Genomic DNA, 16,285 nt, shown 5'->3' on the forward strand with positions numbered 1-16,285 from the left:
TCTATGACCTCTTCCTTGATCTATTCAATCGGCCTAGCTCAGAAGTCATGGACATGGTTCCCCCCCCCATGCACATCAGGAAACTCTAGGTAATATAATTTGCAACTCCACAAATGTGGTTCATTGTTTTTTTTTGCATGGAACGTGACATACAACATTTACATTCCAAAAAAAAGGTATGGATGCGAATAGCTGAATCTTACACCAATTGGATCCAATTTTGTCAAAGACAAATCTTCAATGAGCCAACTGGCTTTGGTTAGCCAGCTCTAATAAGTCAGGGAACCTTCAGTGGCCCCTTGGATGGAATCTGTAAGTAGCGAAGAATAGCACCACATTGAGTTCAAGAAGATTATTAATACTCCGAGCTGGGGAAACATGAAATGAAATGGCCAATGCATTTCAAAGGCCCAAGCACTCCCAAGATCTATGCATACTTAGACATATCTAAACTTACTTTATTTTATGATGGTCAAGTCTCACTTGTTACACAGAACATAATTACTGCGCTGTTTTTTTTTTTCATTCAACCAACAGGTTGAAAGAAAAACAAATTCCCCCATCCACGCTCGACAGGGATTGGGGGAAATCACTCCTGCTGAGCACCCTCAGAATGCACTTATCAGCACTGTCAGCTATAGCTAGCAGTAGCCAACAGTGCTGACTGAACAGCATTTATCAGACAGGCTCTTGCTGAACCTCCATCCATGTATGGCTGGCTTTAGGAAATCCACACATACAGACCATTTCGTTTGCCAACAAAAGATTTCAGCATCTTCGAAGGACTGGGTCTCTTGACATTCATGTGACCAGTTCCCTGGACATGCTTCTTGACATAGCTACTTCGACACCTGCAGTATAAGCATGTGCATTATCTCCAAAGCATGATGCAGAAGTATTTTATCTTACTTTATACATGGGAGTAGATCATGTGAAAATCAATTGCTTGGAAGAAAATTATAACATCTAGTTGTGGCCAGCAAAGTAAACCGTCTGTAATGAAACAGTGGATTTCATACAAGTGAAGCACAGACCATGCAAATCAGATCTTTGCATTAACTTGATAACTTCTGCTACCCCTGGGATACTAGGCAGTGTATGGAACCACACAGTCTGTTCTAACTAAAATCGTATTCTGTAACGTGTTGCTGCCCTACTTTAGATAAATACAGACTTCTCTAGGGCATTGACACACACGTTCGCTGCTGTGCAACAGGAACTTTCAAAAAGATATTTGCATAGAAACACTCATGGGAGTCTGAGTGAGTGCAGAAAATTGCAGTTACAAATCAGTGTCTGCAACATTATGGTGTACACTACAGTATCCCCAGAGTAGCATAGTTTTGCAAATTTAGTACATGTTCGCTATCCAGTGGTACACAAATTATTCCTAAAATGTCCAGCTGAAAGTGTCTTAAAACATGCATTAACCAGTGCAAAAAAAAAAAAAAAAAAAAAAAAAAAAAACTTTCACTGCTACAACGCCACATCTTGTCTGTCTCACACAGTTTATTTATACATAAGTAATAAACAAATTTCAACAATATGTACAGTGATTTAAAGTTTAGGAGACCCCATTTTCAATGCATAATTTACACCACATTATCAGATGGGAGGGTGACAGAGAGACTGGCCCATTTTACCTGTTTACCAAGGACAGTCAAATCAGGATACCAGAGGAAGCTAGCATTAAAATTCTCACATCATGCTCCTTTAAACTACGTCTTGGAGTCAGAGAGTTTGTGATATAGCCCACGCACACTAATAGATAGATATATATATCTATCTCTCTCTCTCTAGCTCACACACACACATACACGTCATTAAAGGTGGAATTCCAGAGACTTGTTTTTATATAGGATGAGGCTACAGCGGGGAAGAGTTTAACCCTCTGTCAGGATTTTATTTATTTCTTTCCATGTCCCCATCAGAGTGCTCTCCCTTAAATTCATCTTCCAGAAACACATCAGGAAGGGCAAAGGTTGTATCCCCAACATGAGGGGAAATTCTACTTGAGAGTTGTTGCCAGAACAGGTTCTTCACCTGTGCCTCTGGTTTTCCCCACTACTCCCAGTTCAATTGACAATGCTCGCCAAGAAGAAAAAAAAAAAAAAAAAAGAAGAAGGATTGGACCTTTCCATAACAGGGACACCGACAGTAATGAATACCTGACAAGATTTAAATTCTTCCCTAATCTATCCAAAAATGAAAAAAAAAAAAAAACCTTTAGCTGGAGTTGAAAGCATTTAGCCCATCTGAAAGATGTGGACAGAATACCATTAAAGACTGCATAAATAAGCAAAGCATTTTATGGGGTTCTTTAGTAGGATGTGCAAGGCCAAAGTGTGAATGGACATTCCTAATAAGCCTTGTACCTGCCAAGATTGTAGTCTTCAGATTTAAACAGCATTTAACCATCCCCTGAGGATTTCTACTTGCAGCACAGCTCTCTTTCATCACATGCCATTAACAAGAAATTAAACTATTGCTTGCCCAATGCAAGGACAAACATCACCAAGAGGGGGAAAAAAAAAACAACAAAAAAAAAACCTTCCTGCTGTGGCTCATGAACACTTTGAAGATTGCTTGAAAAAAAATAAAAAATGTATTTAACAGTTTTTGGCTTCTTTCATTATATATATTTACACACACAGGAAGTAGTTAAAAAAAAAAAAAAAAAAAAAGAATAAAGTAGTAATATGTGTAGCATGGCCACAGCAGATCAAAAGTTGGTGAATGCAGCAATATTTAGTGGGTGATGAAAATATTTACCATAACATGGATTAAATACAAAAGCCAACATGTTGACACAAAACATGGATAAAGACCGGACAACACAAAGACATCAAACCTCAAATAAAAAGAAGACATTTTTAATTAAAAAAACAAAAGAAAAAAAACAAAAACACGTTAAAAGAGAAGACAAAAAAAAAAAAAAAAGAAAAAAAAAACTGTAAAAAACACAAAAAAAAAGAAAAAAAAAGAAAAAAAAAAACAAAAAACAAAAACACAGATGAAGTCATCTGAAATAATGGGGGGGAAAAAAAAAAAAAAAAAAAAGAAGAAGAGGAGGAAGAGGTCATGAGGCTGGCCCAGCCACTGAAAATATATTCTCTTTGCAATAATTATAATAACAAAAACATGAATATTAATATATGTCCCTCCCCACACTCTGCAGGTCTTTATACATCAGAGTCTTTTAATAATACAAAAAAATTATATATATTTATATATATATTCTAAAAAAATATTTACAAATCCTACATTACCACTCACCCTTCCAAATTCCCAGTACTGAAACAGCTGTTCTTTAGTATAAAAAGTCAGTATGAGAAGAAAATAAACTTTTATTTCTAGATTTGTTATAGTCTTTTGTCCAAGTAAAGAAGAATCGTATTTTACTACTTTCATACTGTTCTTAGTGGATGTCTAGTGTACTCTGTGAAAGGCTGGGATTAAGGTCCGGGTTATCTGGATTTAAACCCAAGTCAGATATGCCCCCTCCATGAAGACCAGATAACTGCGACAACATGGTTGTGCGATCTGGGCTCCCATAATGCCCTTGATCCACAGGGTTCCCCTGCCCAACTACAATGCTTGTATGAGGAGAGTTTGCCTGTGGGGAAACATTGTGGGGAGAGGGCTGGGGTTGCATACAAGGTGATGGACTAGAGTGAGGCGGCTGGGATCGGGGGGAGGACACTGGTTGAGGAGAACGAACTTGATTACTTAATGAAGGTGGGAGCTGCTGGCCCTGTAAATGGGGAGACTGAGCTTGACCCGACAACATATGTTGCTGTGGACTCATGAGGTTCTGTTGTGCTGAAGGTCCCACTTGTTGGTGCAGAATTCGCTGATTAAAAGTCTGCAAGCTGCTGTTCGTCTCATTTAACATTCCCTGTGGTAACTGGCTTATCTGTCCAATACTACCTTGTTGCATTTGCATATGATGTTGAATGCGCTGCTGTTGTGTATACCCACTCATGACTTGATGTTGCTGAAACTGGTTGTGATTTATCATCCCAGCACCAGATCCCTGCTGTTGCTGCATCATTTGCTGTCGTCTGATCAGAAGCTCGCGAAACTGCTGTGATATTCCGGCATGGTTCATATTCATTGGTTGGCCCTGTGAATTTAACCCTGCTATGGTCTGTTGAGATGATGGAGGTTGAAGAGTCTGTGGCTGAGGAGCCTGAGGCTGCTGTGGCATAGATGTCCGTTGTCCAACTGCCTGCATGGGACTCACACTTTGCATGTTTGCATTGGGGTGCATGACATGTGGAAGATTTCCTTGGGAGGGCATCCCAGGCATATTCCCAGCATTCTGTAGGTTCTGGGTGCTGGCATATTTAGCTGCTCTTTGTTTTATAAAAGCAGCTAATAGCTGTGGATTTGAATGCAGTATTTTAAGTACCTGTTGCTGCTGCATTGGTGAACTAGGGGACCGCAAATTACGGAGAACTGCAGCTTGTGGCAAGGAACTTTGTTTTCCCTGGCTTGCTGCTGGGATTTGACCCATACCACCCTGCAGTGTAATGTTCATTTGCTGTCCTTGCTGTACAGGCATTACAGGTGGTCTCTGCATGTTATGCTGCATCACTTGAGGTCTACTCTGTACCCTTGGTAGTTGCTGGGGTAATGAAGGCTGGTGTGGCTGTGCCATTCCTGTAGGTCTCATCCCAGAATCCATGAGAATTGGTCCTCGTATTCCTTGTGTGCTTATCCCTGTAGACTGCATGGCATTCATGGGCTGCATTTGGTGAGAGTTTGACATTGGGGGTGGGTAAAGTTGTGACTTTGCCATTTGTCTTTGAGTTTCTGCTGCCCTTTGAATCTGCATAGCCATCTCCACAGCAGCTGGAGGGGGACCAGGCTGCTGCACTGATCCTGCCTGGGATGTCGGTGGTGTTACTTGTGCAGTTGGATTGCCCTGTGACATACAGCTGGAGGAATGAGCATGTTGCATACCATAAGGTGGTAAGTTATTACAAGGAAGTTGTTGAGGCTGAGATTGTGATTGAGGAGTATGTGATATGGGGGGCTGCTGACCAGTTGGTGTTGTTGGACCAGTTGAATTTGGAGAAGGAAGACTTTGCTGAACACCTACTACCCCTGTTCTTTGCATGCTAGCCATACGTCTGCGCAACATTTGTGCCTGTTGAAGCCTATGCTGCAATTGCTGCTGCCGAAGCTTATGTTTTATGTTGAGGCAGAAGGGCACAGGACATTTGTTCTCCTGGCAGTGTTTGGCATGGTAGCAACAAAGTGCTATAAGTTGCTTGCATATCGGGCATCCTCCATTTGTCTTGCGTTTACAGCCCTTTGTATGCTGTACCACTCTCTTCATCTTCTGACATGATGGCAGGGAGCAATTGGCATTGCGACACTGGCAAGCATGAACCAGGGACTGGATACAGCGTTGAATACTTAGCCTACGGGAATCTCCAGGGCTTTGTGTTGCTGCCGCCTGCTGGTTGCTACTTTCGTCATCCAAGCCAAGACCAAGTTTTTCCATTCTGTGTTCATGGGTCTTTGTAGTATAACACGTAATGCACAAATCATAATCCTGAACAGAGGAAGAGAAAATTGTGCATTAGAACATGAAACAAATGTTCCAATATCAAAACTATACTTACATTTCATAAATACGATTATGCAAATATTCTGAAGTATAAGATGGTTTCAATTGCATTACTATTAATCACAATTATAATACGTGGAAGGAAAGACTAAATTATGGATATATTTACCTCACATACTGTGCAGTGCCATCGTGTCTCTACATGGTGTTTGCACTCATTACATGTGTAGACAAATCGGTCCTGGCCTTGGGTATGAAGTTCCACTAGCATGCTCATAGTGGACCATTTAGATCTACGCATGGAGGAGAATTCCAAGTGTTTGTCCCTTGCAAGCGTTAGAAAGGCATCACGTCCATCCATTAGGTCACATTGAATTAAGGGATCTGGTTCTATGACAGGGGGCAGGGAGTTGGCAGCAGGCCCAGCAATTAAACGGATAACAAAAAAGACCTGAAAATAGGAAAGTATTTTAGAGTGTTAAGAATCCATATAGGGTTTAGTACGGTACATCTAAATTCTATTTTTATACAATTGTTTATTTAGAATGCCCAGAAAAAACAGTCAGGTATGCACAAGGAGCTACAGCACAATAAAAGTCCTCATTACACAAATACAAATGATAGAGCTCTTAAAGTGATAGTAAAGCTTTATTAATAATAATAAAAAAAAAAAAAAAAAAAAAAAACAACAACAACCCCCTCCCCCCAAAAAAACACACAAACATGTTATACTTACCTGCTCTGTGTAGTGGATTTGCACAGGGCAGGCTGGATCCTTCTCTTCAAAAGGTCCCTCTTCACTGTTCCTGGCCACTCCTTCCTGTTGAGTGCACAGCACACAGCAAGCAGCTCGCTACGGGAGCACCTGAGCCAAGTTGCAGCTCTGTATATCCTTTTAAACACGAAGCTGCAGTTCGGCCGAGCCCCCTCTACCGACTGGCTGACTGGCCGCAGCGGGGGTCAATGGTGCAGCTGCTGTGTCTCAGCCAATCAGGAGGGAGATTCCCGGACAGCCAAGGGAACTTGTGGACATCACTGGATAGAGATGAAGCTTATGCAAGTATTAGGGGGGCTGCTGCACACAGAAAGGATTTTTATCTTAATGCATAGAATGCATTAAGGTAAAAAAAAAAAAATACTTCTGTCTTTACAATCACTTTAAATGATAAAGGTATGACAGACCATATAACCATGTAAGGTGAGTGCTGCAGATCTCTTTTGTACTTTTGTACTATCTAGCTTACATAGTCAGATCACCTAAACTCTAATTTAATGACATTTTCACCTTATATTGTATATTAAGGCTGCTGGACTCCTACAGCCATTTCCGCTCTACATGCATGTTTCCAAGAGACTGATTGCTCATCATTTCTCAGGGTAGAATTGCCAATGGGTACAAGAGCAGAACATGCATTTGCAATATATGTCGACATGGCTGTAGTCTCAACTGAAAGCATGTCACAGGGTGTCAATGCAAGAAAACAAATATGTGAAGGGACAAAGCATTGTCACCCTTAAAGAAAACCTCGGAAACAGGACCTTCATGTGTAAAACTGCAGATTTAAAAATAGCACTTTAATTTTTATTTTAAATAACCAAAGTGATTTAATTAATGAACTAATTGGCAACTAAAGAATCTAATTTCACACCATTTGAGCTCCCACCTTTGCAAATTCAACTCCATTGTTATAATTTCATACAGACTGCATTATAAACCACTTACCTCTTTGTGTTTTTCCATTGTGGCATAAAGCTTTTGTGACAAGTCATTGGAAACATTAGGCATACCAGGTTTCTTCTTGTTCCCTCTGCTCAGACTGCTTTTGTTTTTGCTGGTCTTTTTGTTGTTTTTTTTCTTTGCATTCTTGCTATCACCTTTTCCAACCTGTCATGCATACATTAATAAGGAGACAAGAAAGTTTTTTTTAGAAACAGCAAATGAAAACAAAAAATTCTAATAAATTTTAACCATGCCAAACCAAAATGGCTTAAGTTTTTAGAAACTTGGGAAGGGATATATATTAAAAAAAAAAAAAAAAAAAAAAACCACACACACAAAACACAGACACTGCAATTTTTTGGCTATATTCACATGGGCCACTAGCCCCAACAAGGATGACAGCAGCAGGAATCTTAATATCTGCAGCTGTTTTTGCCCTGTGAGTGGTTGCCAAGCCCTGTACAATTCAATTACAGGTTGCTACAGTGACCCGTGCCTGTCCGCACAGCCAGCAATTACCTGCAACGATTGATGCTGGACACACACAATGAGCAATTACATGCGAGTGGACATGATCAGATGCTGGGGCCAGCAGCCTCTCTGCTTTTAATGAGGCTGCCTCCTGCAGCTAATCGCTAGGAATCCACTTGTGGTTCTTGCATGTAATCAGTGTTGGGTACATTCACAGGTGTGAATGCACTCTAACCCCTTTGCTGGCAGAGCTGTTTTTTCTTTATTTTCCCCAACCATTAATGCATATTTGAGGTAGGATGATGAATTAAAAACCCAACAGGTTATACATTTCCTTAAAGCAAAGACCTTGGCGAACATTTTTTTGCCAGTTTTAATTGATTACATATTAGCAACTGCATTTATTAACAAATAGATTCATGTTAATTTTCCTTAACAGAATCTGGAAGCCCCCTTGAACAGGGGGGGGGGGCAGATCCCCAAGTCAAAACGCAGTACAGGTTTTTTTAAAAGTAATTAAGGCAGCTTCTGTGTTGCTTCCAACTTCTAGCCCTCTCCAGTTCTACGCCCTCTGTCCGCTTGCTGGGTTTTCTCCCTCTGTTCTTCCGATGCGCTCTCCTGCTCCAATGCTGGGTGCGCCAGATACTTATATTGGCATGGGGCTTAGTAAGAGGGTGGGCAACGTTTGGTGTGATTATTCGCAAATGGAAGAAATACAAAAATACCATCAATCTCTCTCGGTCTGGGGCTCCATGCAAGATGTCACCTTGTGGACTTTCGTTGATCATAAGAACATTGAGAAATCAGCCCAGAACTAGACGGGAGAATCTTGTCAATGATTTCAAGGCAACTGGGACCATAGTCAGTCACCAAGAAAAAAAAAAAAAATCCTAAAAACTACGGTGTGAAGTACTGAAATGCTGTATAACCACCAAGGTCCCCCTGGTCAATAAAGCACATGTACAGGCCAGTCATTAGTTTGCTGATGAACATCTGAATGATTCAGAGGAGAACTGGGTGAAAGTGTTGTGGTCAGAGGAGACCAAAATCAATCTCTTTGGCATGAGCTCAACTTGCCGTGTTTGGGAGGAGGAATACAGTCTACGACCCCAAGAACACCACCCCCACCCATCAAACATAAGGGTGGAAACATCATGCTTTGGGAGTTTTTTTCTGCTAAGGGTACAGGACAACTTCACTGCATCAAAGGGACGATGGACAGGGCCATGTACAGTCAAATCTTGGATGAGAACCTCCTTCCCTCAGTCAGGGCATTGAAAATGTTGATTGGCATTTCAGCATGACAATGACCCAAAACACATGGCCAAGGCAACAAAGGAGTGGCTCAAGAAGAAGTACATTAAAAAGGTCCATGGAGTGGCCTAGCCAGTCTCCAGACCTTAATCCCAGGGAAAATATGTGGAGGGAGCTGAATGTTTGAGTTACCAAACATCAGCCTCGAAACCTTAACCACTTCCACACCGCAGGCCATCATATGACATCCTGGGCCTTCAGTGGTGATGTCTGGAAAATAATAGCTGCAGGCATCATTAAAATATTGTTTATTTTCACCTGGCAATTCCATACACCATAAGAACGATCATAGCGGCAGTTCAGCCTCATGATTGTTCTTACTGGTGAGTGGACGGTAAGACACCACATCTCACAATAGAAGAGGAACGATCACGCACTATTCCCATTACAAGGGATGTTTACATTCCTTGTAATAGGGATAAAAGTGATCAAAAAAAAATTTTTTTTTAAAGGGAAAGTGTAAAAATATATTGTTTAATAAACCAAAAAAGTATTTTCATTAAAATGGGAGTAGAACCTTTGGTTTTAATTTAATACAATGAATGTACTACAGCTTTTTTTATGAGTATTACTGGGAACCCTAGTGCCGCATCTCTGCATGTTTTTCATTCTGTGGCAACCATAATGGCTTATCTTCCAAGAAAGCATCGAGAGTGGAAAAGCTTTCTTATTTGCAAGTTACCAAAGCTTAATACAGCAGAAGTGTAAAAGAAATCCTCTCCTTTGTTTCCTAATACAGTTTGGGTCTCACTATTGTTTGTAACATTGGTGATGCTACACCTAGACTTTCAGCTCATTTAATCATATCAAAGCTCACTGGCCCTATGAATTATTTATGAGTAGAAGCTAGGGGAAAAACTTTAGAGGCAGCAGTTTAACATTTACTTTTGTCAAAAAGCAGATACTGGTCTGTGTGAGCAGGTTTCTTGTAGATCACAGTGTCCAGGTCTCCACTCTCCTTCACAGAACATACAAGAATGCCTGCAAACAGTTTGCTGGAGATAAGCAGACTAAGAACATCAATTTCTGGAACCATGTCCTGTGGTCTGAAGAGACCAAGATAAACTCATTTGATTCAGATGGTGTAAAGTGTGTGATGTCAACCAGGTGACGAGTACAAAGACACCTGTGTCTTGCCTACAATAAAGCATGGCGGTTGGAGTGTCATGAGCACTGGGGAGCTACTGTTCATTGAGGGAACCATGAATGCCAATATGTACTGTGACACACTGAAGCAAAGCATGACCCCCTCCCTTCAGAGACTGGGATGCAGGGCAGTATTCCAACATATTCCTAAAGAAGCTGAGGGTAAAAGGTGATGGACTGGCCAAGTATGGCTCCAGACCTAAACCCTATTGAGCATCTGTGGGGCATCCTTAAATGGAAGGTGGAGGAGTGCAAGGTCTCCAATATCCACGAGCTCTGTGATGTTGTCACGGGAGAGTGTAAGAGGACTCCAGTAGCAACCCGTGAAGCTTTGGTGAACTCCATGCCCAAGAGTGTTAAGGCAGTGCTGGAAAATAATTGGGCCCACAGAATATTGACACTTTGGACATTTTCACTTAGGGGTGTACTCACTTTTGTTGCCAGTGGTTTAGACATGAATGGCCGTGTGTTGAGTTATTTTGAGGAGACAGCAAATTTACACTGTTATACAAGCTGTACACTCACTACTTTACATTGTAGCAAAGTGTCATTTCTTCAGTGTTGTCACATGAAAAGTTAAAATATTTACAGAAATGTGTGGGGTGTACTCACTTGTGAGATACTTTAGGTGAACATTTGTTATTCTGTTCTTCTTCTCAAGTAAACCATTAAAAAAAAAAAAAAAAAAATTGTGTATTTACCAAAAGTTTGTATTTCTGATGCTCTAACCTGGACCCATGTATCACCAACATATCCGAACCGAATTGGTGTTTTTCCTCCTAGGCTGGGTTCACACTTATGCAAACTGAATGCAGGTTTTCCCACATGCAAAAACACATGACAGAAGAGTGTGACCAGCTCTCAATGGGGCCAGTTCACACAACAATGTGAATTATAAAAACATACCACGCTGTCTAAACACACAATAGCAGCCCACACCTCCGGGATGGCCATGGTCCGTTATTGGAAAGGGTCCTGCGCGCCATTGGCTCCAAATCAGGTGTGAATTCAGGCAGAAATTTGGACACGAGTCGAATCAGTGAACAGGGACGCACTGGACCCCTGCTGTGAGCCACGGCAAGCGATACTGATGACCCCATAGTACAGCCATATTTCTATCTGTCGAAGTTATCCTAGGCCTTCAACACCATCCGTCTTACACATGATGTTTTGACATCTCTACTTCAGCAATTCACACTTTCAGCCATCGTAATTTGCAAGAACAAAACACATGCAGACCTTCTTACACTAAAGCAATGGGCTACAACTAGAACAGGATGGTTACACAACTTTCATACTTCCCATTTTGTTCTTTATCAAACAATTTCTGTGCCGACACATTCCATAGTGAATAGGTTATGGGGACTATTACAACAGTACTCTCAGATCCCACTGCTGCCACCAGAATGAGACAACTGCACTCTCACCCTGTGCAGAGATTTGCCAGCTTGTGGGACAATATATACATACCAGAGTTGTTATCATTGGGGTCAAGTTAACACCACAGTTAAATTTGAACTTCATGTATAGGGGAAACCATGTCTGGACCTGGTATTAACAGGTCACAACTAGAGGTGAGCACAGTAGTGGGAGTCGCTGTGCAAGGAATAAGAAGTATTGGCACACAAGAGTGGACTATTGAATATATTTTTTAGCACCAGCGTGGAAGAACCCTATTTATTATGGTGTGGAAAGAAGACTATATGATACTGATACAAGTGCAACATGAATATTGTTTTTGGTTGTTTTGATTAAATCACATAGTTTTAATGTGGTGAACACAAATAGTACAGTTAAGGGCGTGTACTATTGTTAAGCAGAGGTAGGCGCAACACAATTATTTCACAATGACGCTAGGACATTTGCATATTGGTTATTAAGGGAGCATGGGATCATATACACCTTTACATTTTGAACTTCAGGTATGGTTTTTATTGCATAGACTTTTGGGGGCATTGGCCAGCTTTGGTATATATGGTGTAGATCTCCAAACGGGACCAATGTAAAAATTATATAATGTTCGAAATTCTTCTTGTATACATACATGGCCTAAATAGCAAAATATAACAGTTGCTATATAATCAATTATCTTCCCACTCTTACTTTCCAAACTTAGAGCAAATATAGATTTCATAGATTATATTGTGTCCTTTACATTCACAAAGTGAAATCCTATAGACAAAATTGTTAGAATTCTGATTAAAACAACTCATATTTTTGTGCTAGGCTCCTATATGGGGAAGTGCCTATGCACTTCCCTCTTGCCGACATGCTTCTGCACAAGGTAGGTAAACTGCATCCATGATGGTGAGGACCTTCACTCCCACAACAAATGCAAAGCTTCCAAAATTGCATGAGTTTCAGCACCCTATAGAGATTATGGACCAGGCAAACGTTGCGGTGAAGTGAAGCACGCACATTTTTCACAACTTCAAAAATTAAATCTGCTTATTCCTACTGAAAATAACAATCCTTTTTTGGTAAACTACATCTCATCGATGATTAATCAAGCTTATGCTATAGTATACAGTCTATTATAGTCTATATATGGTCTATTTAAGCGAATACTAAGAAATAAGTGAATTATTCAATCTAAAAATCATCACCTCAACACTTTCATCATTGACAGTATTTTCCTCTCTCTTTCTTTCTTCCTCTTCTTGCTCCAATTCTTTGATACTCTCCTCCAATACGTTTGGCCAGAAATCTCCTTCAAAGTAGGGCAACTCCTTGGCACTAGTAAGCCTGTCTTCTGTTGCCTGTTTGAAGATGTCCTGAAAATAAAATACACAAAACAATGTTGCATTTCAATAAAAAAAAAAAAAAAAAAAAAAAAAATAAATACTACAGCACACTGCAACATTTTGTCTAATGCCCCATACACACAAGAAAAATAGGCGGTCAGGTGGTTTTTCTCGATGTTTCACAGCAAGTCGGAACGGAGGAAGGAAATAATGTACGGAAATTCTCGTAAGCAAAAGGATTTTTTTGTATTTGTTTCTGATCACGTGCAGTCTTTCAGAGGGGCGTTTTTTACGATATTTCTTGTACAAAAACAGTACTCATTTTAAGGATGATCAGTGGAAATGGGATGCACCTGAACTCCACTTTGAGTGTCATGGCAAAGGCTGTGAATATTTATGTACAAGTGATTTTTTTTCCTTTTTAAATAAATTTGCAAAGATTTCAAAACAACTTTTTTTCAGGTTGTCATAGGATATAGTTTGTAGAATTGGAGGAAAATAATTAAATCCATTTTGGAATAAGGCTGTAACGTAACAAAATGTGGAAAAAGTGAAGCGCTGTGAATACTTTCCGGTTGCACTGTACATGTGTGCTTCAGTGCTCAGAAGTGAAAATAGAGAAGGAGTTATTTCTCCTGGCTTGGAGCCCATTCGAAATTAGAAAGCTGCGTTAATGCAGCATGCTGCAAAAACACAATATTGTACTGAAGTGCATGGGTTACCAAAATAGAGTTACTGTGCCCTCATTATGAGGCAAAGCTTTGGAGGGCAGACTATATTACTTTCTACAATTTGCCACAACAGTATTGGTTAAAATTAAAGAAAACAACGTCTGTGCATTTGGTCTCTTAGGCTAAGTTCATACTGGCATTAAGAGCAGGCGTTAAAAAGGCCCCTCAAACGCCTATGCACAATATTCAATAGACAGCACATAGTGCTGTTCACACTAAGTTAGCGTCGCTTTGAAATTGAAACCTCGTGTCGAGTCAGGATGTATTTGAAGCCTTTCAATGCATCCCTTTCAAGTCTACAGTAGCGCCTCGCAAATGCTCTAGCAGGCGGGGCGTTAAGATTCGTTAATTTACTGTAATGGAATAGGCATTTGTGGAGCAGTTTTAACGCTTGTAAAAAATACTTCAAAACTGCCCATAAGGGCATCTAGGGAGCATTTATAACTCCTCATTAATGCTTGCAAAACGCCTGTCTAATGCCCATACTATAGCTCATTAACACTTGTCTGACGCCGAATACTAATGCCCTTAAATTTAGGTTTGTGGAAGGGTAATATACAACTCTGGCTTTGCACAACCTGTTTTATACCGATTACGCTATTGCGTAACTGCAAATTCAGTGGTTATAAGCTGATCCGTAGCTAGGCTTTAAGAAGGTCCGGCCAGTTATAAGTTATAAACCTGGACTAGAAGGCATGTCATTTTCTAAAGCACTGTGTATCAAACATTTGCCTTTTTTCATAAAAAGCAATGTTCACCTTTTTTAAACCCAGCGATGGTGACCTTCTCCAACCTTGTTCAGTAATTTTCTGTCTCTATGCGCACTCTGCAGCATCAGCTGTTTTGCACCACCTTCCTTACAGTGACATGGGTGGATCATACCTGTGCAATGTGTCCACACAGCTGTCTGTAATCTCCATAAGAAGCATGGGTGAAGATGCAGAAGTACACTTGTGGAGACAGTTGTCACCCCATAACAGGAGTGCCTGAAAAAGGTTCTTCATGGAAGGATTAAATGGTATTTCACTTAGAGAGCTCCACCCAAAAGAGCAAACTCTGCTCGCTTGCACTTTTTTCTGGGGAGGGGCACCCCAGGTAGCTAGTTTTGACAGGTACCACTACCACTTGTGGGCAAGATTGGGGATCGGCAATCTACAAAATTTCAGGCCCCTTCTTCTGGGACACACAGGTCCCAGAGGGAGGCGGGACTATTCATAAAGTGCAGCGCGACTCGCACATGCGCAGTAGGAAATCTTCACTGTTGGTTTCCCTCACTAACCATGCACCTGACGCTAATAGATGAATTGACTTGGGGTGCTGACATTGCGTGATCACTTGACAGGGAAGTGTCCTTATATTAAAAGTCAGCAGTTGCAGTAAGTGTAGCTGCTGACTTGATTTTTTATTTTTTTTTCTACAGACTGGAGAGCCTCTTGAAGGACTGCAGCTTAGCTAAAAAGGCTAAAAACAACTTTTGCATTTACATTAAAATATTAAAAGCTTGTGATTTTAATGGCGGAATTTTAACAACATTATACAAATTTGAGCTTGTAAAAGTTAGATTTTTATATTGTGGACAGTTACAAAACAAATGCTTTCGGAATCTCAGTTTTTCATCCAAATTTAAATAACCACTCACTTTTAAAAAGTCATAACATCAGGGTTCTGGAATATTTTATTTCAATGTTTTATACCTGTATATGTTGTATACCTAAATGTATTTTTTTTTTTTTTGTTTTGGAAAGAGTAGAGAGGGGTTTATACACCTCTGGGTTTTTCTTGCAGTCTGTGCCCTGTTAGAGAAATATCACCCTCTATCTATTTGTCCTGTAACGTTATATAAAGGAAAAGAAAATCCAAAATTTTGGGTTGTCGCTGGGAAAGTAACTAAGGGAAATCTTCCAATGGGGACACTAGTTCTGGTGACATTGATGACAACCAGGGATGCCTTCATTTTGGAGGGATTTTGACTTGCTTCCTGTTTTAGCTATAAGGATAGGAAGGGAAGGGAAATCCTTTACAATGGAACAGAGATGGCAAAAACATCTGGTGTTAGAATCCTCCCTTATCCATAGGGTTAAAAAGTTTTGCCTTTAGTTCTACTTAACAGTATTACAAAATTATGACAATACAGAAAAGTTAGTGGCTTCTAAGCACTCACAAAAACAATCCAGTTACCTTGTAGTCATGAACAATGCGTTCCGACACAGCTTTATCCAACATTTTCTTATACCATTCCTGCAAACGTTTGGGCTTTGGTATTTTCTGATCGAGAGGATGGCAATGGAAAATGTAGTCATCTCCTTCACTAGGAGGACAAGCCCAGATATGTCCAGTTGTGTACCTGTGAAGAAATGTTGGAAAACCTTGCCATGTTATTGAGGATATATTTGTAAAGCTAGTCACATATAAAACTTGCAAGCCAGGAAATGTTTTCTAAATGTAACTGATGTTAACAAGGTTGAAAATGGACAAAAAGCCAAATTTGACCTAACAGTAAATTCCATATTTTGGCATACAGGACGTTATAGACCACAGCCACTGCACCCTCATATGCCCCCCCCCCCACTCCTTGGGG

The 16,285-nt window shown here is 40.4% G+C and overlaps 1 protein-coding gene across 1 annotated transcript in view; it reads right to left on the bottom strand.

The window, feature by feature from the left end:
• Positions 1-3,046: 3,046 nt before the first annotated feature.
• EP300 (EP300 lysine acetyltransferase) overlaps positions 3,047-16,285 on the bottom strand; it is a 108,744-nt gene continuing 95,505 nt past the window's right edge. Inside the window, exons 27-31 of the mRNA XM_077452555.1 lie at positions 15,886-16,051; positions 12,839-13,006; positions 7,305-7,466; positions 5,751-6,032; positions 3,047-5,566 (exon numbers count right to left, since the gene is read on the bottom strand). Of these exons, the coding sequence (XP_077308681.1) occupies positions 3,419-5,566; positions 5,751-6,032; positions 7,305-7,466; positions 12,839-13,006; positions 15,886-16,051 (2,926 nt within the window). The 3' untranslated portion in view covers positions 3,047-3,418. The remainder of the gene's footprint in view (positions 5,567-5,750; positions 6,033-7,304; positions 7,467-12,838; positions 13,007-15,885; positions 16,052-16,285) is intronic.

Source organism: Lithobates pipiens, unplaced genomic scaffold (genome assembly GCF_037356315.1).
Source record: "Lithobates pipiens isolate NorthernLeopardFrog02 unplaced genomic scaffold, aLitPip1_a1.2 Scaffold_23, whole genome shotgun sequence".
NCBI classification, from domain to species: Eukaryota; Metazoa; Chordata; class Amphibia; order Anura; family Ranidae; genus Lithobates; species Lithobates pipiens.